Raw genomic sequence first — 26,741 nt, 5'->3', positions numbered from 1 at the left:
AAACAATATCTTTGCACAGCTGGCTGGCCATTTTCTTCTGTCAAAGGTTCCCTTTACCTGAAATTGAAATATTATAAATAATTGAGAGCCTGCTGATTCCCATATTCTTTGGATAGAATCTCTGTGTTTTATGCTAGAGCTGTTATTCCGAAGGTAAAAGGGAAACCTGAAAGTTATAGTGAAGTGGAGAAGAGACATTATACAAGGCATTACATCTATATGTCAGGTCAGCATTATACTCTGAATAGAATTCTGTCATTTTAACAGACCCTAGGCCAGGCCAAAACATTATAGGGGAGACCAGAGCTAGTTGTCACACTTTACTTTAAATGTACTATATGTAAGATTGACAACAAGCGTTTGAAATGGGTACTGCAGTCCAAATTCAAAATATTGGAGAGTTGTCTGCCCCGCCCCAGACTCGAAGCACATGCGGGTTGCCAGAATTAGAACACGCAATAGGAACGAGCGAAACTGAAAATGTCAAGCGACGAGCTTTACACTGTAAGTTGATCAGCTAATGTATACGTTTGCAATGTTTTTATTGTTTGCAAATTATAAACCAGCTCGTGTGGATTTTTTCACGATCCAGTTCATTTGCTGGCTTCCATGGCTGCAGCACGCAGTGTTGTTTGCCTGCAAATTGTTCAAGACCCGGCGGTGTCGAAATACTATTGGTGAGTGGGCAGTGGGCAGGATCACACGGGCCAAAACATAAACAGAAATTCCGGCCCGGAATGGAAACTTCAAAGTAGAATATACTGGCTGTAGCATTGTTATCGGAGAAGCCAGTTTTTCAACTTAGCATTTCAACTTCAGTGTTCAATACAAGTTAAGCTCAATCGACAGCATTTGTGGTATAATACTGATGATCACAAATGTTTATTCCCTTTTGTTTAAAAAAAAAAAGCAAAAATCTGGGTTACTATGAGGCATTTACCATGGAAGTGAATGGGGCCAATCGGTAAACATTAAAATACTCACTGTTTCAAAAGTATAGCCACAAAACATAAACAATATGCATGTTAACATGATTTTAATGTGATAAAATAGCTTACTAACCTTTTCTGTATAAAGTTGAAGCCAATTTTACAACTTTGTTGATATGATGATGAAATGTCAACAAACCATAAAACTCTAAAATGACTCTAAAATTATGATTTAAACAACTTAACAGCTCAATTAATACATGAGTTTTAACAGAAGAATTAATGTAAGTGCTTTAATAAAATTATAAGCTTCACATTTCTACCTTTAAAGCCTCCAAAAATTGGCTCCATTCACTTCCATTGTAAGTGCCTCACTGTAACCTCAATTTTTGCTTCTTTTTTTTAAAGAAAGAGCCGAAATATTTTTTTATAGTAATCAACATTATACCACAAATGCTGTCGATTGAGCTTAACTTGTATTGAACCTGGAATATTCCTTTAAAGTTTTAGCTAAAGGCCATGAAAAGTTTCACCATTATTTCCCAGAAAAAGATACAGTTAATTAAGCACACATTGACCCTTTGTGACAACATGCTCCTATATAGTGTAAGTTGTCATAAATAGTCTATTATTAAAGGCTTTAAACTTTAAAAAGCCACATTTAAACAGTTACAATTGTGATCCACAACAAATCATTCATGAAAAAACAAAAATGCAAAAGGTACAAACAAATACATCAAACCATTGTTCTGGCCAACAGAATAATAAATTGCAAATTAATCAATGGTATAACATTACAACATTTAAAACATGTAACAACCTGCCCTGATATAAATGTGACAAGGTGCCCAAACCTGACATTTATGAAAACAAAAAACACAATTCTAAAAACATATTTCAACCACAATATAGGCTGTATAGTTAGTTATTCTCTTTGCTAGTTTACCCAAGGACTATAGCAAAATTATGATATTGGAATTGTCCTTTGCAGGGGTTTTTGAAGGTGTTTGAAACAACATACAAAACCGCTGCTACAAAACAAGTATTGTACAACAGGACTTTTGACTCAAAACCTTAAAGTTACTGAGATACAGTATAAATCTTGTGATACCTTCCCCATGTGACAACTAGCCCTGATCTCTCTTTTGCTGTATATTTCCACTGATGTAGAGGGAAAATGAACTGACAAAGCAATCAAAGTCATTCAATGTCATTCAGTAAGCAGGTTAACGATTTTTGTACATTGATGAGATGAAGAATAGCATTGCAGGCAAGAAAAACCAGGACAAATATGGTGGAAAAAAGCTTGATAGGAATGTGAAAATTTCCAATTACATTCTAATAAACAAACATAGAATTTGTAATGTCCTAAATCCAGTACAGGAAATAGTAGGAATTCTGCCGGTGTTGTGTGTGTGTGTGTGTGTGTGTGTGTGTGTGTATTTATGGATGAGTCTCCTCTTCCTGTAAGGTCTGTAGCTTATGTAGGTCAGCTCCACTGAGAAACGTTCTCTCTAGATGCACAGTTAGGTTCAGTGCTGGATACCATCTATAGGGTGCGACGACAATGAGCAACGTGTGTGCGCACACCCTTCAGGGTAAAACAAAGCCGTGCACTATCATCATTATTGATAAAGCATAAGGCACATGGATCATATGTTATATGTGGAGCAGAATGCAGTAAATATGTACATGCAAAACGCTTGCTATAAATAATGCACATATTAATTCGTTATTTATATCAGTCGGTACTCGTGTTGCACATTTTCTACCACATATCTCCCTTGTAAAAGTTTTAACATAGTTTAAGAAAAAAACTAAAACTAAAATTAAATGGAAACATTTTTGTTAACTTAAAAATAAAACATTACTGGATAAACTTAATCTAAACTACAATACAATTTACATGACTTTGAAACATACTAAAATAAAGTAAAAATGTTCACCAATAAATTATTATTATTATTTTTTTTTTTATTTGATTTTTTTTTGATGAACAGCATATTATAATATTTAAAAACTTTACAACACACCTTTTTTAAAGATGAAAATACAACTAGATAGCGACAACACTCGACGGCGCTGAAAAATTAAACTGCATTAAACCAATTTTAATTTAATGAATTAATTAACTTTGGGAACTCTACAATACTATGGCTAAAATTAAAACTTAATATACTAAAAAAACTCAAATTAAAATGTAATCTAAAACTAGAAGTCATAGGTTAAAAAAATACTAAAGCTGTCAAAATTAACGTGTTAATGCATGTGATTAATTAAAAAAGTTTAATGTGTTTATTTTTCTTAATCGCGATTAACGCATTTGCCATTAATACAGCATAAACCAGCATAAACACTGGTTGAAAGGGCGCAACCTTTGCGATGTGTCCGCCCGGAGTCATTACACTGACACACACTACAAACACACACACACAGCAGTGATTCAGTGTCAGTGATAAAGTGATGGGGAAAGGAGCTCTTAATGCTATTTGTTGTACAAAACAAGCCCAGTTGGAACTTGTGACAGAAATCAAGTATTTTCCACCCTGTGCATTGCACACTTTAATTACCACAGAAGCACGCCAAATCTTAACAATCACCAAAATGCAGAATGACACAATTTTGTCCGCAGGCATTTTCATGTTGAGTTCAAAGCCACGCTTGACGTTGACACCCTGACACGAATCATGAACGCGGCTACATGACTGCTGCAACAAAGAGAATAGCCACAGTTTACTGGCAGATTAATATTGTGGAGGATGAGAGTTTAAGAGATTTAATGCCTATTGCAATGAATATTCAATCTATGTGGGGACTAGTTCTATCAATTAGTCAAACTCCCAATTAGACTGTGGGAAATGTTTAATGTTACTTGAATTAGTGCTGTTTTAGTGCATTTCTATCTTTATACCGTGGAAGGCTTTGTTTGGAAAATATTAATAAAGCATTATATTGTTACATATTTTGTTTTCTTTCCTAAGAAGTAAAAATAAATGCATTTTGACAGGAAAAGAAGTATATTTAGAGTGAAATTTCAACACTCAAAATCTGTGATTAATCACGATTAAAACATTAATTGACTGACAGCACTAAAAAATACTAAATTAAATAAAAACTAAATTAAAATAAAAATGTTTTTAATAAAAGCTAAATAAATAATAAAACAAATCTAATTAAAATGTACTATTCAAATATAATAGCCCTGCCCATATACATGCTACATATAGAACATACTGTACTGTATACAGTATATGGGGACACAGTATCTGTGGCGTGTGAAGCCTTTTAAAGACCATTTACATTTTATCTAAATCCTCTACTTTAAGGTTGCCAAATGATTCATTAAATCTGTTGTGCCTTCCCTGGCTTTAATGAGGCAAATTATTATGTGGCCCTTTAATTGAAACAAGTACGTTCAATCGTTGGAGTCCTCCGAGTGTGGCTGAAAAATAAGTGTGGTGTAAGAAAAATATGCAGATGCATTTTACTTTTACTAAATGAATACTGACATCTGCTACATGTGTTAGAGCTGTGGGAGTAGAGAGTAACGTGTGAGGTACAAAATCATTCGTAAAAAGCCAAAACATTCAGCTGAATATGCATAATCATGACTCTTCGTATTTACTAGAATATACACTCACTGAGCTCAACACTCACTTTATTAGGAAAACCTATATTTTTGTAACTGCTGATCTCCTGGGATTTTCATGCACAACAGACTCAAAAAAAAAAAAAATCCAGTGAACAGCAGTTCTGCGGATGGAAACACCTTGTTGATGAGAGGTCAACAGAGAATGGCCAGACTGACAGAAAGCTGACAGAAAGGCTACGGTACCTCAGATAACCGCTCTGTACAATTGTAGTGAGCAGAATAGCATCTCAGAATGCACAACATGTCGAACCTTGAGGTGGATGGGCTACAACAGCAGAAGACCACGTTGGGTACTTTATTAGGACCATAGTGTTCCTAATAAAGTTTTACTGTAAGTGAGTGTATAGAGCTGATCGTAAATTACAGGACAGCTGGGCACAGCTATGAGAATCAGATTTGCTAATATGTGCAAAAAAAAAAGTAAAAAAAAAAATACAACTAATCATGATCTTTTCTTCCAGTTCACCCAAAAATGTTCCAAACATGTATGCTGGTATTTCCCCCACAGAAAACAATATGAGAAATTTTTGACAAATCGTTTCGAGAATTCAAAAATGTTGCATCATGTTCATTTATAACACTCGCAACAATCAGGGCCGTTTTGGCATCAATGATGTCGGAATGTCATTTTTTTTTTTTTTATTTAGACGGGGATGCAGGCTTAAATTTCAGTCTGTTCCTCACACAAATCTATCGAATTGCTTCTGAAGATTTGGAATATAGCACACAAGTCATATGGACTGCTTTTATGGTGCTTTTTGTCCTTTTCAGAGCTTGACAGATGTAGTCACAATTAACTGTTATTTTATGGCAAGAACTGCATTACGATTCTTCAAAAATAGTATCATATTTCCCATTGAATGCCAAAATAACAGAACACGATGAATAACAACATGCTGCTTTTAAGCATCATGAGGGTGAGAAAATAATGACATAATTTTCATTTCTAGGTGAACTGTTCCTTTAAAAAACAGTAGAAAGGCATCATACAGTATATTCACTAGGGGAACAGACCAACAATTATAAGCTAAACCACATCAGGAACCCTAGAGGCACATATTGCTGAGGCCTAGCATTATGACACTGCATAATTATGGGAATCACTGGAGATGACGTACATTGTGCCATTAGCAGCAACAGTTTCTTCACCTTTATCACATACTGTAGTACAACTTTTACACCTGCAATTTCAGCTGCCTGCCTGATAATTCGATCATATCAAACACCTTAATACTTATCAGGCTCTCTTGGGCATTTTCCTGAGGAAAAGCAGTTTTAAATTAAATAAAAGTTTCAGTATAATCAGAGGTGATCATAACACTGTGTCCTAAACAAGTGTGACGCAATTTGACAAGTTTAAGGTGATAAGTAATTTTTCTGTCCACAGTGAAATTGAAGATGCTGTGCCTTGCAACACAATCACAATAAATCAGAACATATTTGATGTTTAACATCCAGCTATATGGAGTGAGATCATGTCCCAATGAGACTTCATTGACGCACAAAGTGACAGAAATAGAAACCATACACCTTACAAAATGTCCTGTAACCAGTCGTGGCTGATTAGGACAAAACTATGATTTACACAGATGAGATTATGACTTTATAACTTGCTGCTTTATTGCTTTGAGCCTGGTTAAGGTTTGGTAAAAGGCTACAAGAATTAGCCGGTTAGGAAAAGGCAGGCTGCAAGCTGTTTTTTTAAGCAGCAGCAAACAATCAAACTTACCAATATCAGCGTCTTTGTGATTCTTTATGAATTCCGCAAGCTCAAAATTTCCAGCAATTATGGCCACCTTAAAAAAAAAAAAAATGAGAAAATCAGATTAGATCAAAGCATTAGATATTCTTATGCTTTATCACATTTTTCTATTTAAAGTGCTTTTGGTTGAGGCTGCATTAAATGAAAACACACACACAGTAGTACTGAATCAGCAAACCTGCAGTCAGACCCTCTGAATCAATAAAAAGACCACTGTTACATAACACACCTACCAGCTAAAAGTCTGGAGACACATGTATTTATTCTTTATTAATACTATTTTCCACTTTTTATAATAATAGTAGATATCAAAACTATAAAATAATGAAAATTGAAGTATGGGAATTATACAGGGACCAAAAGATGTTAAACAAGTAACAACTTTCATATATTTTTGCCTAGAATACAGCAGTGCACATTCATTCTCTCAAACAACTTCATGAAGTCTTTTTAAACAGTATTGGTGGAGTTCCCATGTAAGCTGCTTTTCCTTCACTATCCAGTCCAACATGTTTTTATCAAAATTTTAGTGTTCATATGTAAAAAATCCATTTGTAGGCACAATTTATATTTGTCTACAATACTACTTTCAATCATTTAAGCCTTTAGAACAAAAGTTTTTTAAATCATTTGAAACTTAGCCAAGTTTGTCCACAATTTTGACCTGTAGTGTAGATGCCGTTTTATCAGTTTAACACAGGTGTAACCTCAAAAAGGGATTAATAAGAATTTAAAATATAATGTATATTCAATAGCCAGGCTTTCAATTCAGCATTGATTCATTTCTATTTAATAACTTTAATTTTACCACCCTTTAAAAAAGTTGATTACCCAGTCTATTATAAGATCTATAATTTACACATCAGTCTGGTCACTAAGTCTGGTTGTGAGAACAAAACTGGGTTTTAAATGCTGCATGAAAACACAGCATAGCATAGTATGCTAAAGGATTTTGAAGTAGTGTCTTCTTGATAAAATGCTTTGTGATAAAATGCAGGCTTCATTCACATTAGGCTAGATGAGTTGCTAAGATTTATGTACTGTAATTAGCTTGAGAAGAACTGCATTCCTTTTCAAATGAAATATGGTGCTTGGCTGCAGCTCAGAGGTGCAATGATAGATGGGGTATAAAGAATAAAAATGAATCTGTAACTGACAACTGCAGGGTAAGTCACTCGACACAGTAAAATCCACAGACGACCAGCCTAATGGCGCTGTTGTCTGGGAACTTGCGCCCAACAACTCCCTGCGTCCATCCTCCTGGTGTGCGAAGACCTGAAGAAAGCCATCATGCAACGGGTCAGCTGACGCCAAGAGCAACATCGCCAACACTTCCGCTCACTGTCGCTCGGCAAGCTCGACCGCTTGTTCACTCGACAGCTCTGTGACACCTGCCGAAGGTGGCTGCTGGCTGAAGATTGTGCCGCCGAGGAGGTACTCGATCTGGTGGTACTGGAACAGTTCATCGCCCGGCTACCGAAAGGGACAGTGGAGTGGGCCCAGTGCCACTGACCGGCGTCACTGGATGAGGTGGTCCAGCTGGCTGAGGACCATATGATGGCGTATCTGGGGGCCGGTGAGCCCTCTTCTTCTCTCTCTCTTCCCTGCCCTCACCCTGTTCCTATTCCCCAGAAAAGGGGAATTCCTATCCCAAAACCAGTTACATGATCCCGTAGCCCCTTCAACCTGCTGGTTTTCCCTAACCCTCTCTGCTCTCCCCCACAGGCTGGTGAATCTGCTGCCGCGGGTGTGGGTGTGATGTCTGGGCCGGTCTGCTGGAGCTGTGTGGAGCCTGGGCACTTCCAGGACAGATGCCCTGCAATGGAGGTGGAGACATTGGTCCGGATCCCTGACGCGCCACAGGCTGCCCCTGATCTAGCAGGAGCGTACTGGATACCTGTGAGTATTAAGGGAGGTACATACCAAGCCTTGGTGGATTCAGGTTGTAATCAAACCTCCATTCACCAAAGCTTGGTTCAGTCTGAGGCTTTGGATACGAGCCAGTGGGTGAAGGTAAGGTGTGTGCACGGGGATATACAGAATTACCTTGTAGTGGCAGTCATTATCCAATTTCAGGGACAAAAACATAATGCTGAGGCTGCGGTTAGTTCCCGCCTCACCCATCCACTAATCTTGGGTATGAATTGGCTGGCATTTACCACTTTATTAAGGGGAATTTGTGTGGATGGGTCCTGTAACAAAGTGTCTCAGTGTGTGGTTTGCAATTCGCTGGCTTCGGAGCGGATCCAGGGCCGTCTACATCAGCTCCGCGTCAGGATGACATAAGGGAGGGGGAAGTCTCGGCTTCCCCAGCCCTTAGAGGATTCCTTGCAGGGGATTTCCCTCTGGAGCAGACACGAGATGAGACCCTTAGGCCCAACTTTGACCAAGTTAAAGTGATTAATGGTCAGTGCCTCCAGCCAGACATTGCATTCGCATATCTGTACTTTTCAATTATCAAGGATCAGTTGTATCGAGTGACGCAGGACACTCAGACAAAAGAGGATACAACCCAATTATTAATACAGCGGATTATAATTATAATCATAATCCAATGGTGGGTCACTTAGGACAGGAAAAGACAATGAACCATCTAATTGCTTCTATAGTTTCTATTGGCCGGGCATTCGCGGGGATGCTAGCAGGTGGTGTGCAGCATGCCATGAATGTCAGCTGGTGGATCCGCCAGCCACACCAAGAGTGCCATTGCAGTTTGTTTGGGGCCCCAGCTACATTTCAGCGGCTCATGGACAGAATCCTCAGACCGCATGCTGCTTATGCTGCTGCCTATCTGGATGACATCATAATTTTCACTAATGATTGACACCGGCACCTGTGGCACCTGAGGGCTGTCCTGAGATCGTTGAGACTGGCGGGACTCACGGCAAACAAAAAGAAGTGCGCAATTGTAAGTACGAAGTATGGTATCTAGGCTTCCAATTGGGTCATGGGCAGGTGCGGCCCCAAATTGATACGACCACAACAATTGCAGCCTGCCCGAGACCTAAGACCAAAAAGGAGGTGAGACAGTTCCTGGGGCTGGCTGGCTATTATTGTAGGTTTGTGCCTAATCATTCGACCGTCACCAGCCCTCTGACTGATCTGACTAAAAAGGGGGCACCAGATCCGGTCCAGTGGACGGAGCTATGTCAGCAGGCATTCACGTGGGTGAAAGCTGCACTTTGCAGCGGGCCATTATTGCACTCTCCTGATTTCTCTCTCCCTTTTATCTTGCAGATGGACACATCGGACATGGGGGTGGAAGTGGTACTGTCCCACATAGTGGAGGGGGAGGAGCGCCCTGTGCTGTACATTAGTCGTAAGCTCTCGCTGAGGGAGACTAAGTACAGCACAGTGGAGAAGGAGTGTTTGGCCATCAAGTGGGTGGTCTTCACCCTCTGGTACTATCTATTGGGGCGTGCTTTCACCCTCTGTTCGGACCGTGCCCCGCTCCAGTGGTTCCATCGCATGAAGAATGCCAACGCGTGGATTACCCGTTGGTATCAAGCTCTCCAGTCTTTTAAGTTTGAGGTGGTCCACAGGCCGGGGGCGCAGATGGCTGTTTCCATCTCCAGAAATGGGGGGAAGGAGTAAGTGACAGGCCTGAGTCGAGCGATGGGGGTATTTGGTAATGTGGGCGTGGCTGAGCGACGTCTGTGAAGAGCGAGGCAGGGAGAGGAAGAACGGTAAGAACTGACACCTGTGGGGAAATCACCTCTAACAGCTGTTTTGTGTTTCACTGAGAGCTGGAGAGGGATAAAAGGGCAATCCAAACCGCCGGAGGAGAGAGAGAGAGACACGCAGCAGAGTTGAGCTGTGTGTTTATTTGTTGTGCTGTAAAGTAAACCATTTGTTGTGACAATGAAAAGTGTATAAAATAAAGTCTTACGTTGGACATTTACCCAGCCCTCGCTTCCTCCTTAAGAAGAGAACTAGAGATCTGTCACACCATGTTATCACAACATGATATATTGAGAATGTTCCTAAGGGCATCTTATGTGATTTAATGGAAGAAAATCAATCTGACTTTTTGTACAAAAAAAGTTAACATGGTCATTGTCACACATTTCCTTATTTAATTAGTGACCTTAAAACAAATATTTCTTCATATATATATATATATATATATATATATATATATATATGAGAGAGAGAGAGAGAGAGAGAGAGAGAGAGAGAGAGAGAGAGAGAGAGAGAGAGAGAGGTAATATAATTTGTACAAATTGAATAGAGGGCCGCGAGTCACAGCACACTTTCAGTTCTTGCTGGAGAGAAGTTCTGTTTAACCAGGCGAATGGGAGTGATCCAGCGCAGAGCCTGAAGTTTCATGAGCTGCTTAAATGAGTTGTAATTGAGCGGCCGCCGAGGCGTGAAATATGATTTTAGCAGCATGAGATGAATAATACAGCGCATTAAACAACGCATCAGAGGAGCGCTGATATGTACATTACATAAACACTTCACTCCTACGTCAGGTTTGGAGTGATCAGGGTCAGTTTGAAGCTTTAGAGGTTGTAAACCGAACATCTAACACAACAAGGCTAAAAGTGAATACCCAACAGACCTTAAACTCCGAATGTTCCTAATGTTTGACTTGAAATGCTCAATAAATCTAGAGTAGACTAGGGTAATGGTGCTACAGACTGCAAAACGAAATGATCTCAGCTCTATTCAGTTTTTTTTTTTGGATGTTTGCCAATGGATTGTCGGAATGATCATATTTACTCAAGGTTTGGGATTAGATTATTTCAGTGTACTTCAAGTTATGTGGAAATTATGGTATTTGCATCGAAATGATCATATTTAATTACGTCTTTCAAGCTCGTAAATACGAACTTCCCAGGAGAACTTGAAGGCAGCAACTGTTGTCATATCTTGACAACAAACAAAAAAACAAAAAACTATTTCCTTTAGGCACAAACAACCACCGATATGAGTACTGTCACAGCACCAATACGAGCAGAGTGTTTTCCGTTTTGTACATTGCATAGGAAACAGTCCTTAAATATTAAGCATAATCTGAATACTACTTTGTAAAAAAGGCTTTTGTGCAGCAAACATCTCTGCATTAAGAATCAAAAGTGATGTAACTGCAGTGAATTTCAAAAAGGCTACAGTTAGTTGTGTCAAGGAGGTTGCATTTCAAAGGGTTAAGCCTACATTTTGTGGGTGGGCTAGTACAGTATTGATGCTGGCGTGTTCTTCATTAAGAGGGTTTACTGTACGTGTTATTTTGCCATCTTTGAAACTTTAATGACTCAGTTCATTATGATATTGATATGAGTTAAGATTAGGATTAGGATTATCAGTCATTCTCGTTATAACGGATTACAAAATTATCCAAAAAAGTAATAAGAAGAGGGCTTTTTAATATTGTATCTAAAACATCCTCATTCAAAATCAATCATATATATACTAAATCATCTAATAATCAGAATTAATGACTATTGGCATTCAAATTACAGCAATTATTGAGGGCCACTAAACAGTAAAAGCAATTTTGACATCAGCCAGTGACCACAGACTTGGATCACGTCCATTGCTGTCAGAAAAGCTATTGAATGTCACAACCTGACATTATGGAAAGAAATTCTCTGAGTAAACAGACCAGAGAACAAAAGATTTTTATTAATAAATCCAATGTGGCTGCTTTTAAATAATCCAACAACAATTGCCCTTAATGATTTGACATGCTTAATTCCACCCAAAATGTAATTCCTAATTATCTAATGATTCCAAACTATGAAAACAAACATTCTAAAATGATTAATTACCCCCAAGCTTACTCATTGTTCTCCGAGTGCTGTCTTACATAATGCATGTACTTTCATGTTATGTTCTGTCTAATTAAGTGCTTTGCGAACAATAAACAGACCAAGTTAACTTTGCTCAAATCATCATTGTATTTTTTTCAGCCCTAAACCAACAAAATATAATACACTTCAGTGCTCAAATGTAGACCCAAGCTCATTTGAAATAATTGTAAATAGAACAGTTATCGTTCAGATGCATTAGGCAACATGTTGCTGCATTGACAATGAATACTTTTAAATGTATTCGTACCTGAAAGGGTGTTTGTCCTCGGTAGTTCTTGACGTCTTTGCTGGCTCCCCGAACCAGAAGAACCCTGGCACACTTTTCCTTCAAGAGACAAGGAGATGATACAGAAATGAAGGGCTTGCAGAACTCGTCTTAAATATCACACTCTATTGTATTCTTTTTGTTTGATTCAATTTGATCCAACTCTAAACTGTGATATTTTTATCTATTCAAGCTCAGCGTAATCTGTAAACCAAAAAATGTTCTACTGTCTCCATTTCTAAACCCTCTTATACCAATATTAGACACATCATGAGGTATCCCATCTCACCCTGTTCAAATCCTCTTCATTTATAAGTGACAGACTTCTCCCTCAGCTTTGTGGACTCCAATTCAAGTGTAAAAATGTGAAGCTACAGCAAAGTCAACACCCAAAGAGAGAGGAGAGGGGGTGTCTGCAGCAATGTGTGCATGTGTGAATGTGTTTGTGCAAACGAAAGACAGAGAAAGAGAGGGAGAGAGAAAAGATTGTAGTGCCAGGGCTCTGTAGCTCTCCAGCCCACTATATCCAGCTGGATTCAACAGCCCACCTACGGAATGCCTCACCACTAAACCGACACACACTCAAAAAAGCAGATATACACACACACCTCTGTTGCCTTTTCCTCCTACCTTCCTTCTAATACTAGTTTCGCAGTTGCTGCCAGCCCTTGTATGAGACATAATCACATGTGAGGATGCTGTTTCTATTTCCTGCACATGAAAATATCACTGGCCTGCATTTGGCACGGGTACAACTTCCTTGTTGACTTGGTGACGGATCGGCGCAACTGGTTAAATCACAAACTTTTTGGGGGTTTTGAGTTTGACTGCCCTTGAAGAAACAATTTACCTATGGGAAAAATAAACTTAGTTCAAGATATATTTTCTGGAAACAAGTCTACAGTATACACAATTTGGTTCTGATTAAGATATGTTTTTTGTTTTTTTTTCCTCCCCTTTTTCTGCCCAATTTGGAATGCCCAATTCCCAATGCGCTCTAGGTACTCATGGTGGCGTAGTGACTCGCCTCAATCCGGGTGGCGGAGGACGAATCTCAGTTGCCTCCGCGTCTGAGACCGTCAATCCGCACATCTTATCACGTGGCTTGTTGAGCGCGTTACCGTGGAGACATAGCGCGTGTGGGGGCTTCACGCTATTCACGAGGAGTTTACCCCATGTGACTCTACTCTCCCTAGCAACCGGGACAATTTGGTTGCTTAGGAGACCTGGCTGGAGTCACTCAGCACGTCCTGGATTCCAACTCGTGACTCCAGGGGTGGTAGTGATTAAGATATTTTTTTAAATATTTTTTGCTCTGAGGAAAGACAAATTAAAGCTCACCAGTGCCGGCCCTACCTAATAAGCAACACAGCAGCCCCTACCACGTGATAATTATTTGCACTAAATGTAAATAGCATTGAGCACACAGCCTGTCTATATGCATGTCAATTGTTCAAAAGAACCTGTCAAAACAATGAAAAATATATCTTTATGTCTTTTCTTTAAATAAATAAATATGTACATTTTACTTCTGTTCAGGGACTAAAAACGGTTCAAGGAACGAAAACAAAAGAACAACATTTTTAGCAGAACGTAACCGCAAACCAGAACAAAGTGATTTTCAACTGTTCCAGAGTTAAAACATTATTTTTAAATGCTAGTAACCGGTTATAACCGGTTAATTTTGTTCCGATAATTTTTTCATGAAACTAAAGACCAAAGGATTTATAACAGTAAATGTTTGGAACTTCACCACTTCATGTTGCCCGAAAAAATGAAACATATGCTTTTATCCTGAAGAAAACTGCTGCATCACACATTTCTAATTGCCCATTGTGGATGTCACATTCTCTGAATGTAGACCTTTTTAACAACTACGTATAAAGACCACATATACATGCAAGGCTAATCCAGATACAAGGGAAATATTATTAGAGGTAAAAACTATGTTTCCAAGTCTTCACTGAATTATCGTTAGACATGATGCATTAAAACAGATTTGGTGCAGCCAGGTTTTGACTCAGAAGCAGATCTGTAAATAAAATTATACTTAACTAAAACTGCTTGTTATAATTTCTATGCTGATGAATCCACCACATAGGAAAAAATGTATTGCTTATTTTTGCTTAATTTGCTGAGGCAAGTGGCTAATTTTGGGCTTGTTTTTCCAGACCAGGTCTCTTGTTTCTCTTGCGAGAATTGGTATTTCACCCACCCCTTAGCGCAGAGTACAGTTATTTTAAAAAGAACATTATTAACTGGTAACCATTTGGAAAAGAGGCTGCGGAACTTCTGAACCGGAATGAAAAAATACTGTTTTTGCTCAGAACGAACCAAAATGAAAATAATTTTGTTTTTAGTCCCTGCTTCTGTTCACTTAAGAACTGGTGTAGCAACATTAATATGACTTATTTATTTGCACAGTCTTACAATTTTATTAGTTAATTTCTAATTAGGGGCCAAGAACTGAAGGTGCGTAGCCCCTATTGTATCCATTATTATTATTATTATTCCTCCCCAATGGGAGTCTATGGCAGCCCATAGAACTGTTCGTAGGAAAATGATAAAAATTTGGCACACTGATAGGGGTGGTCATGAGTAGTCCCCATAGCAAATTTGGGACCTCTAGGACAAACTCCATAGTGCCACCACCAGTCCAAAAATTCAATATTCTTATGCGTGTATCTTTTGAACCATTTGTCCTAGAAACAAAATTATTTTTGATTACTCTCCTCTTAATATTTCAAATGTACCCCCATACTTTATAACTCCACCCAATACAGTAGCTGCCATCTTGGAAAATGATGTTTACAGTTTAAAAGTTTCACATCCTTCAAACTTTGTCCAATTTGTCCAAACAATGGCTCAAAATAATCTCCAGACCAAGCCGCACAGAAATGATAGTAAAGAATTTACTTTTTTTTACTATGGATTTTTTTATTTGTTTAAAAGTTACGGCAGCACAAAGTTAACGAGGCTGATGTAAAACTGAATGTGAAGCTTTATCTTGGCAACGGTTTGTCCTATCAAAACAAAACTTGGTATGCTTCATCAGAACCATGATATGAGGGCTCATACAAAGTTTGGAGACAGCGCCACCTATGGGTCACAAGAAAACATTGCTATTTTTGGTCATAACTTTTGATCCATATATCCTAAAATCATGAATTTTTCTCATGTCAGCCATACTGTCCGCCACATTTAATTTGATTAAAACGTGATATATCTTTTAAAAGCATTGTCAGATTTAAAAGAAAATGTATAAGCAGTATTGAGTATTTAATATTTGAGTATTGAGACAGTGCCACCTATAGTTCAAAAGATAATCCACACGTGTGTGCTGACACTAAACTTCCAAAGTCTCTTTACCATTAATCTGACATGTCAACTGAGCGGCTCAGTGTGTTAAAGCACAGGTTTATGGTTCTAAAAGTTGTGGGTTCAAATACCCACCTTGACAAATCACGCAATTAAAATTTCAGTTGTTACAGAGATCTTTGCATTGGGCTTACTAAATGGTTGCTGGGCTTCTCTCCAATCAAATTTTTATTTTGTTGCAAAGTTACATGATTATGAAGTTGATTACGGTGACTACGATGATTGGCTGTGACTGCTCTATGCTTGGTACGTCCCTTTGGTGACTGTCAATGTTGTGGCTCTGTAGGTTCAAATCCATCCTGAGGCAATGTGTAATGTTTTGTGTGTTTGTGCTTTATGTCATATGTGATCTTTGGGTTGTGATTAATAATGTGCAATGCTTGCCATTTCAGTGCTTGGCCCTGTAATTGCTGCTTTCAGCTATATTTTCTAAGTTGTGATTGTTGGTTAGCTAAAAAAAAAATTCTATTCTTTAATTTTTGAACCTCTGAAGCAGTTATACCTACATAATAAACTAATAAAGCAAATAAAGCTAAAGCTAATAAACTACAGTACAGTTGATAGTTTTGCATTTTTAATCTTTATATTTTGAACAAAACAACTTGTTTGTTTGCACAGTTTAAGCTTGCTTAGCTGTTGATGTTGGGTGTGTTTGGTTAGGTGTACCAGTAAGTAGGGGGCCCCATTTTGAAAATCTGCATAGGGCCCCCAAAATGCTAGGGTTGGCCCTGAAGCTCACAGTATGAGATCCTTCATCAAAGGCCAGCAGAGCATCCACTTTAATAACAACTCACAGCAGCCAATCATTAATGACAAATAATGTCCCCACTGGTCAGCACGGGGTGAATGTAGAGATACATAATGCATCATATGTGACTACTCACCTTGAATGCTTCCAATAATCAATAAATCCCACCTGCCATCTTTCTAACTAAAAAGAACATGATTTAGTATGAAACGATGAGGGCTGGTGGAAATTGTTTCCACTAGTTCTATCACTAAACTAAACAACAACAAAATGAACTTATTAGGGGACAGTCTCCTTGGAGCAACCTGGGAGTATGTGCCTTGCTCAAACACTTCAGTCAAGGTAAATGGCCTATTTGACACAAACGAAAAAAGGCTGTGAGGGATAGATGCACAGTTTGTTAATAAGTTGTACTGTTGTGTACATTCAGCTGATGAAACATTGAAAATATTTGAAAAAATTCTAGTGGACAAAAAATGGATACACTTTAGGAGGAATCAACCCACAAATGGCTTATTTACATTCAATTGGAAAAAAGTATCTTAACAGTGTATAAATGACACACATCAACTTTTGCATTTACTCTAAATAAGGTCCATTTTGGAGGATCATGGCTCATTCCTGGATGGGAACAAACCAGCAACCTTACGATTACCAGAGCTACACCACACCATCCAAAACGATGGGGAAAAGAGGGGGAAATGCAAGCCATACTCAAACTAAAATTCTTTGATATAAGCATCACAACTCAACATGTTGTAGCATGTATGCTAACTGCTAGGCCACTGCTCCAAATAATATACTGCAGGAATATTTTGTTATATACAGGGCTAAAAATGCCACTAGCGCTAGCAGTTCTGGCAGACAATGGTGCTCATGCTGTGACCCCGAGCAGACAAAGCAAACTGGATCTCCCACAGAGGAAACATAAGGTGATTATCAGCCTGGCCTCTTAATATCTTGAACGTAATTGTCCATTCATAAACACTGAATGCTGGAGCTAATGCTAATGTACATTCCAGCTGATTCCAGTTAATTTTGGGATTTATTCTAAACATAATGGGACACAATGGTGACTCCTGGACAGTGTAATTAGCAGCAAGCCATGATTGCCATTTACATTTGTGGCCACAAATATTGGCACCCTTGGTAAATATCAAATAAAAAAAAATCATATCACTTTATTGTCACACAGCCATATACACAAGTGCAATGGTGTGTGAAATTCTTGGGTGCAGTTCCGATCAACATAGCAGTCGTGACAGTGATGAGACATATACCAATTTACAGTAACATCAAATTAACACAACACAATTTAAACATCTGTTATACACATAATTACACTCAACAATATACAAATAACAACATACACTGTACAGTATACTACAATACGCTGTTTTCTTTTTTTTTTTTTTTTTTTTTTACTATGTAGATACACATTATTCAATAAAAATTAAAAATAAAAAAATATATATATAAAATATATATATATATATATATATATATATATATATATATATATATATATATATAGAATGTACAGTATTGTACTGTATTGACATTCAGGCTGTCGGTTGATAGTCAGTTGTTAAGAGAGAACATAATATAATAATAATAATATAATTTATAATAGTCCGGTGTGAGATATAAGAGTAAGGGTAATAAAGTGCAGTGCTGATGTATTTTGATGGTGGGAGATCAAGAGTTCAGAAGTCTGATTGCTTGGGGGAAGAAGCTATCATGGAGTCGGCTGGTGCGGGTCCTGATGCTGCGATACCGCCTACCTGATGGTAGCAGTGAGAACAGCCCATGGCTCGGGTGGCTGGAGTCTCTGATGATCCTCCGAGCTTTTTTCACACACCGCCTTGTATATATTTCCTGGAGGGAGGGAAGCTCCCCTCCGATGATGTGTTTGGCAGTTCGCACCACCCTTTGCAGTGCTTTGCGGTTGTGGGCAGTGCTATTGCCGTACCAGGCGGAGATACAGCCAGTCAGGATGCTCTCCACAGTGCAGGTGTAGAACCGTGTGAGGATGTGGCGGTTCATTCCAAACTTCCTCAGCCGTCTCAGGAAGAAGAGGCGCTGATGAGCCTTCTTCACAACGACTTCAGTGTGGACGGACCATGTGAGTTCCTCAGTGATGTGGACACCCAGGAACTTGAAGCTGCTGACTCTCTCCACTGGTGCTCCATTTATGGTGATGGGACTGTGTTCTCTGTCTTTTCTTCTGAAGTCCACCACAAGCTCCTTTGTCTTACTGACGTTGAGGGAGAGGTTGTGCTCCTGACACCAGTGTGTCAGAGTGTGCACCTCCTCTCTGTAGGCTGTTTCATCATTGTCAGTGATCAGACCTACCACCGTCGTGTCATCAGCAAACTTAATGATGGCATTGGAGCTATGTGTTGCCACACAGTCATGTGTGTACAAGGAATACAGTAGTGGGCTGAGAACACAGCCCTACGGGGCTCCATGTTGAGGGTTAGTGATGAGGAGATGTTGCTGCCTATTCTAACCACCTGGCGTCTGCTTGACAGGAAGTCTAGGATCCAGCTGCACAGCGAGCTGTTTAAGCCCAGAGCCCGGAGTTTCTCATCTAGCTTGGAGGGCACTATGGTGTTGAATGCTGAGCTGTAGTCTACAAACAGCATTCTCACATAAGTGTTCTTTTTTTCGAGGTGGGAGAGAGCAGTGTGTATTGTAGATGCAATGGCATCATCAGTGGAGCGGTTGTTGCGGTAAGCAAACTGCAGCGGGTCAAGATTGAGTGGCAATACAGAGCAGATGTAATCTCTGATTAGTCTCTCAAAACATTTGCTGATGATGGGGGTCAGAGCAACAGGACGCCAGTCATTTAAGCAAGTTATTTTTGATTGTTTTGGTACAGGCACAATGGTGGATGTTTTAAAGCATGTGGGGACTACAGACAAAGAGAGGGAAAGGTTGAAAATGTCCGTAAAAACACCAGCCAGCTGGTTCGCACACGCTCTGATGACGCGGCCCGGAATGCTGTCTGGGCCCGCGGCTTTGCGGATATTCACCCGTCGGAAGGATCGGGTTACATCCGCTATGGAGATGGAGAGCGAACTAACCTTTGCAGCTTCGGCCGCGAGAGCTCTCTCTGCGAGGGCGGTATTATTTCCCTCGAAACGAGCATAAAAAGTATTTAGCTCATCCGGTAGAGAGGCAGCGGTGTTCATGGCGGAGTTTTTATTCCCTTTAAAGTCCATGATGATGTTAATTCCCTGCCACATGCTTCTAGAGTTGGTGGTGTTAAACTGTCCTTCAATCTTGCTCCTGTACTGGCGTTTTACTGTTTTGATAGTTTTTCTGAGGGCATAACTGGCTTGTTTATGCTCCTACGCGTTCCCGGAATTAAAAGCGGTGGTCCGCACCTTAAGTGCTGCGCGAACATCGCTATTGATCCACGGCTTCTGATTCGGATAGATTCGTACAGTTCTGGTCGGAATCGCTTCCTCTACGCACGTTCTGATGAAACACATTACGCTATCAGCGTAAAGCTCGATGTCGTCATCAGAGGCGGACCGGAACATCTCCCAGTCCGTGTGATCAAAACAGTCTTGTAGCATAGAGTCTGATTGGTCCGACCAGCACTGGATCGTTCTGAGGGTGGGTGCTTCCTGTTTCAATTTCTGCCTGTAAGCGGGCAGAAGCAGAATGGAAGAGTGGTCCGATTTGCCAAATGGTAGGCGGGGGAGGGATTTGTAGCCATCCCGGAACGGAGAGCAGCAATGATCCAAAACCCGGTCCCCTCGTGTGTTGAAACTAATGTGCTGGTGGTATTTTGGTGCGACTGATTTTAAACTGGCTTTATTAAAGTCCCCGGTCACAATGAACGCGGCCTCAGGGTGCGCGGTTTCCTGCTCACTTATAATCCCATACAGTTCCTTGAGTGCCCGGTCTGTGTCGGCTTGTGGGGGAATGTACACAGCAGTGATAATGACCGCTGTGAATTCCCTCGGTAGCCAGAATGGTCGACACAGAAGCATAAGAAATTCCAGATCAGGAGAACAGAAAGACTTGATGGAATGTACGTTCCTCTGATCACACCAGGATTTGTTGATCATAAAACATACACCACCTCCTCTAGTTTTACCTGAGAGGTCTTTCGCTCTGTCCGCTCGGTGCTCGGAGAACCCCACGGGTTCAATGGCTGAGTCTGGAATCTCCGCAGACATCCAAGTTTCTATAAGGCAGATAATGCAGCAGTCCCTCGTCTCTCGTTGGAAAGAGATCCGCGCTTTCAGCTCGCAGAGCTTGTTATCCAGAGACTGACAATTTGCCAGTAGAATAGTGGGTAGCGGGGGTCGATTAGCACGGCGTCTTACTCTGATGAGAACGCCGGCTCTGTTTCCCCTTTTTCTCCTGCGTTTCCGCGGCCGTGCTGCCCAGACAAAGGGCTCTGCTTGCGTGTTTGTAAACAGCGGGTCGGCATTGAGGAATGTGAAGTCCGGTTTTCGGTGTGAGATCGCTGAACCAATGTCCAAAAGTGTTTGTCTGTCGTAGACAATAAGGCAGACAACATCCAAGACGAACAACATAAGAATTGTGAACAAAACAAACAAAACATTGCTATGTTGAGTCGGAGCTCACAACGCAGCAGCCATATTCGGCGCCATCTTGAGTCCGGAGTCCGGAAATATGGCAAAGAAGGCTGTGAAAAACATGTCTTTATTGTTTATCCTTTTGATCTTTCATTAAAAATGTTCACAAAAATATATCCTCTAATGGATATCAAACAATTGCAAACACAAGTTTTATCACAAAACAAATATTTTTGTCAAATATATGTGTGGCACAATTAATTGCACCCTTTTACTCAATACTTTGTGCAACCTCACTTTGCCAAGATAACAGCTCTGAGTCTTCTCCTACACATGTCAAGGGATCTGAGACCATTCCTCCATACAGAATCTCTCCAGATCCTTCAAATTCAGAGGTCCACGTTGGTGGACTCTCCTCTTCAGTTTCCCCCACAGGTTTTCTATGAGGTTCAGGTCAGGGGACTGGGATGGCCATGGCAGAACTTTGATTTTGTGTTCAGGGAACCATTTATTTGTTGATTTTGAAGTTTGTTTTGGATCATTGTCCTGCTGGAAGATCCAACTATGGCTCATTTTGTGCTTACTGGCAGAGGCAGTCAGGTTTTTATTTTTGTATTTTTATTTGTTGGTATTTGATAGAGTCCATGATGCCATATATCCGAAAAAGATGTCCAGGACTCCTAACATTAAAACAGCCCCACAACGTTAAAAATATACCACCATATTTAACCGTGGGCATGGGGTACTTTTTCATATGGCTACCTCTCTGTGTGCACCAAACCCATATTTGGTGTTTGCTGCCAAAAAGCTCTATTTTTTTTATCTGACCATAGAACCCAGTCCCACTTGAAGTTCCAGTAGTGTCTGGCAAACTGAAGACACTTGAGTTTGTTGTTGGATGAGAGCAAAGGCTTTTTTCTTGAAACCCTCCCAATCAACTTGTGGTGATGTAAGTGAATTCTGATTGTAGTTTGAAAACTTTCTGACCCCAAGACCCAAATCATTTCTGTAATTCTCCAGCTGTGATCCTTGGAGAACTTTTGGCCACTCGAACCATCCTTCTCACCATGCGGGGAGACAATATAGACATGTCCTTTCTAGGGGTGCGCATAATTGTGGCAAACGTGTTTTTTACGCAATGCATAATTTAAATACATTTAAACTGACTGATCTCAGTACAGGGTTAAACATTTGATACATGAAGTCATGTGACAAAACAACATTGCGCTGACCACAGCGGAGTTTGTCTTTGGGAGAAACGCCAGCAAAACTACGTCTGGTAAGAAACTTAATTACGCTTTTACATTGAAACCTGTTTGAGTCAAAAGATTAGAGTCTCTAGTTTCATCCAATATGCCTTTTTTTTTATTTTTGCGATTTATCGTAAAAGGCCACACTGCTAAACACAATGTACATTAACTTTAGCAATTTTTTTTCTTCTAAGAAATCCTATATTTACTGTGCATTAGCACATTGAGAAAAAATGGATTCATCCAAAAGCTGAAAATGTTTGCTTTCATTGCCTTATATGGAGTTAGAATGAAAATAAGGTGCATTTCGAACTGTTCTGAGACCAGTGCAGAAAGACAGCACACTGGAGGTTAAGTCATTCACTAGATAGGGAGCAAGGGATCATCCTATAGCTCTCTATGAAGCTAAGTGCATTCAATCCAAACATCCTTTCAAAAGTTCCGTTTCAGGTTGCAGATGATGTTTAGACCTTTCAACATGTTTGGCAGACATGGGACAATGTTAATCAGTACTTTATAATTTACTTTATAAGAATTTTTAATGTATAATTTTATTTTAACATGGTTGGCAGTGATTGGATGATGCTGGCCAATACTTTGAATCAGAATTAATTATGCTAAAACATGAATAACCTACACTCTTGGAAACATAATAAACAATAAAAAAAAAAAAAAAAAAAAAAAAAAAAAAATCATACTTTCTTTAGCTTGTATTATTTAAAATTTCACAACTTAGTCTCTCTGTCCACATATGTTGCCATACTTTTTTAGGAAAACTTTTTGCTCTAGAAATTGTTTTGCATGTTTATTAGGTGCTACTAGTTATAAATCAGCCCCACGCATTCACCTCAAAAGAATCACATCTGCCCTCAATCTAAGCTCTCTGGCCCCATGCCATTGATTTTCACCTCAAAACGTTATTGATCCAGGAAAGAGAAAACAATGTCTTGTAATATTTTCTTATTGATAGTGTATCTGTTCAATGACGCCAATAGCCTTATTTTATCGACTGTTTAAATAGAGCTGACTTTGTTTTTTAAAGGTGCAGTGTGATTACATACCTGTTTGTACAGGGCACAGATATGGAGAGCCGTATTCCCAGATGCGTTTTGGACACTCATGTCCGCTCCATAGAACAAAAGATGCTCCAGGTGTTGGACATGGCCATATCGACAAGCCTGATAAACAAACAGGAACAACTATTTTTTTATTGTTTATACTATACAGTAACCCCCAAAAAATATCTGTACACTTAAGCCACTTAAAATGTATTACATTTCTTTGCATTATATAACAAAATATCAAACCAATGGCATTTCTTTTAAAGAAATATCACCAAAAAAGTTTAGGTTCCAAATGATAAAACAAATTCAAAATTATTTGGGCACTTTCTCCTTGTCAGACTTTAGTGGAACATGTCCATACTGTAGTTAATGTGCTGAACTACACCTGGGGTTACTCTGCTAAGATACTTGTGTGAACCTGAGGGGAACTCATGCATGAATTCATGCATCCACGCACTAAATGACCTTGAGACCTGTTGGTAAATAAAATGGCTAAGAAAATTGTTAGTTAGTTCTGAGAAAAGCTCTAGCATCATTTGTTTGCAGATGCCACATAGTTTAGTAATTTGTATCTATTGAAGTGGCATTCAGATATTTTTAAGTGTGACTTATTTGTCCAAAGGTGTCCAAGTACTTTCTGGGGCCACTGTAATTTTTGTGGCAATATATTAAACAGTTTCTATGAGGATAAAAACAGAATTTGTAACAGTTTCTGCTGGTGTACAGAAAAGCATTTGAGAGTCTTAAAAATGTATACAGTACGACTGATGTAGAAGTCCTTTGAAACATAAAAACATCATTAAGTCTTCAGTACAGTCATCTCATATTTTTCAAAGAATCTGTGTATAAAAGTAAACTATACATCCTTCTTTTCCATTTTCCCTTGAATAGAGAGATCAAATACATCACAGAAATAATTTGACTGACAGGGTAATAACATTGTGCAGTCCACCTGTAACAACACTAGATGTCAGTACGCCGTCACAACAGATGATGTTGATTGGTCCATTTTAAACTAGTTTGATCTTGCCACTTGTCTATTAATTGAACAAAGCTGCTGTCATACAAAACTGCAGCAATTTTATAACCTCTTTATAAAAACTAACTACTAACTTACCTCCCCTATACATATATGTATAACCCCAACTGTTTTTGACTCTTAAAGGTATAGTTCGCACAAAAAATTCTGTCATCATTTACTCTGTTGCTCCAAACCCGTATTACTTTCTTTCTGTGTGGAACACAATAGGAGATGTTAGGCAGACTGTTAGCCTCAGTCACCATTCATTTGCATCTTTTTTTGAACAATGGAATTGAATGGTGACTGAGACTTAACATTCTGCCGAACATCTCATTTTTTGTTCCACAGAAGAAAGAATATCATATGGTTTGATGATGAGTAAATGATGTTTGGGTTTTTAGCCAAAAGAAGGCTTTTTAGAAGCCTTTAAAAAAAGAGCAAGTTCACACCCTTTTTACTGATTGTCGCCAACTAACTACTGATAATAATGTGAAAGACAGCGCCACCTGGTGGATTTCATGCCAGCCGTTCTCATCATGGCTTCCGACACTGGCGTGGGCACACAGTAGTACCTCGCAGCAGCTGGGGTCTCCCCCTACAGTAACTGTATGGTAGAGTGGAGTCAAACCCTGTCGGTCCTTATAGTCTGGAGATGCACCTAAATCTAACATAGTCTGCAAAGAAAAAAGTCTTAGCATTAGGTTTCCAGTGGAAAAGAGAATACACTGAAATGTGGTACGAAACAATGCAGTTACATAAAAAACACCATATTATTGGATCAAAATTGTAATAAAAATGTTTCCCCATGTTGGGAATCACTGCACTAAAAAACTCTGCGAATATGCAATGTAAATATGTAAAGCATAAAGCTATACATATGCATGTAACCAAATCTAATAATACAAAACATGCATCGCAAACGCAATCACACTTAGCAAACGCAATTTCTGTCTTGGGGCTAAACTGTCTCATTGGAATTAATATGTACAGGTTTAAAACTTGTCATCCAATCTTTACCCAACCAAGCGGTTTCATGACTGAACGACTACAAGCACTTTCTTCCTTTCTCTAAAATTACATAACCCAGGCTCTCCAGTAACTAAATGAGGAAATCTATGGTTCTAACATTTTGTAGTGACACAAACTAAGATTCTGTGAAGAGGCCTTTATAAATGGCAAGTAATATACTGTGAGTTCAGCAGCACAGAGGAAATTGTGTTTTACAATTGAGGGCGCAAACAAGTAGTACATCAGCAGTATTAGATTTCCAATTGTTGTCAAGGATAAAAAGCAATGGTGATGAAATAATTATTGAAAAAAAAAAAACCTTAAATAACAGAATTACCAATTACTTTTTTAAATAATAAATTAGTTTGTGCAGTGTACTTTCAAAGAATGTTCACTCTTTCCGAGAGATACGTATACAGTACTCTTAGTAAGATAAGACACAGCAGAGTCATTGACACAATAATACATTTCTGTAGCTGCACTGTACTAGATAACACAAAAAAGAGCCAAAAAGTAATATGGTACTATGGTTTTTGGATATGGTACAATGTTACTACCATCACTAACAAGAAAGTGCCATCACAGCACCAAAAATGCTATGGTGCCATACTATACTGTGCCTAGCATAGCATTTTTGTACTGTGAGGGTATTTATTTTGTAATGGACTTTTTTCTGACATGTACCATGTTAGTAGGCTACCATGTTTTATTGGGGGGGGGGGCATGTACTTAGTGTTGCCACCCTTCCCATAAAATATGGGATCATCCCGTATGTAAAGATGAAATGATACGTCCTGTATCGAATCAATACAGGGCGCATTTTGTCCCGTATTTAAGGTGGTCCGATTGCTATAGGGCAAAATTGTTCAAGATCCTTAATTTAACCGTGATATTTGCGTACAGTAGATAAGAGACCATCTGAAAAGTCCACATACTGTGCTAAAATGCGCAGGACCCTCTGAAAATGTCAGCCACCAAACACACCCACCATGTTTTAATGCAGGGGGTTTCAACCTTTAAGGACATGTGCCCTCCTCAGTTGTAAAAGGAACCTGTGCCCCACCCCCACCTCAACCCAAAATTCACTTAGAAAAAAAGTGTGCTAAGGTCCATGATCACGGTTGGGAGGGTTACTTTTGAAATGTATTCCACTACAGATTACAGAATACATGCTGTAAAATGTAATTTGTAACGTACACTATATTGCCAAAAGTATTCGCTCATCTGCCTTTAGACGCATATGAACTTAAGTGACATCCCATTCTTAATCCATAGGGTTTAATATG

At 39.2% G+C, this 26,741-nt stretch overlaps 1 protein-coding gene across 1 annotated transcript in view; it reads right to left on the bottom strand.

Moving 5' to 3' along the window:
- LOC127435624 (SH3 and multiple ankyrin repeat domains protein 2-like) overlaps positions 1–26,741 on the bottom strand; it is a 158,109-nt gene that overhangs the window by 109,683 nt on the left and 21,685 nt on the right. The window contains exons 7-10 of the mRNA XM_051689219.1: positions 24,954–25,121; positions 23,424–23,540; positions 12,407–12,484; positions 6,311–6,377 (exon numbers count right to left, since the gene is read on the bottom strand). Of these exons, the coding sequence (XP_051545179.1) occupies positions 6,311–6,377; positions 12,407–12,484; positions 23,424–23,540; positions 24,954–25,121 (430 nt within the window). The remainder of the gene's footprint in view (positions 1–6,310; positions 6,378–12,406; positions 12,485–23,423; positions 23,541–24,953; positions 25,122–26,741) is intronic.

This window comes from Myxocyprinus asiaticus, chromosome 46 (genome assembly GCF_019703515.2).
Source record: "Myxocyprinus asiaticus isolate MX2 ecotype Aquarium Trade chromosome 46, UBuf_Myxa_2, whole genome shotgun sequence".
Lineage (NCBI taxonomy): Eukaryota > Metazoa > Chordata > Actinopteri > Cypriniformes > Catostomidae > Myxocyprinus > Myxocyprinus asiaticus.
Note: the sequence above shows the minus strand (reverse complement) of the source record. Positions and strands in the feature narration are given on the sequence as shown.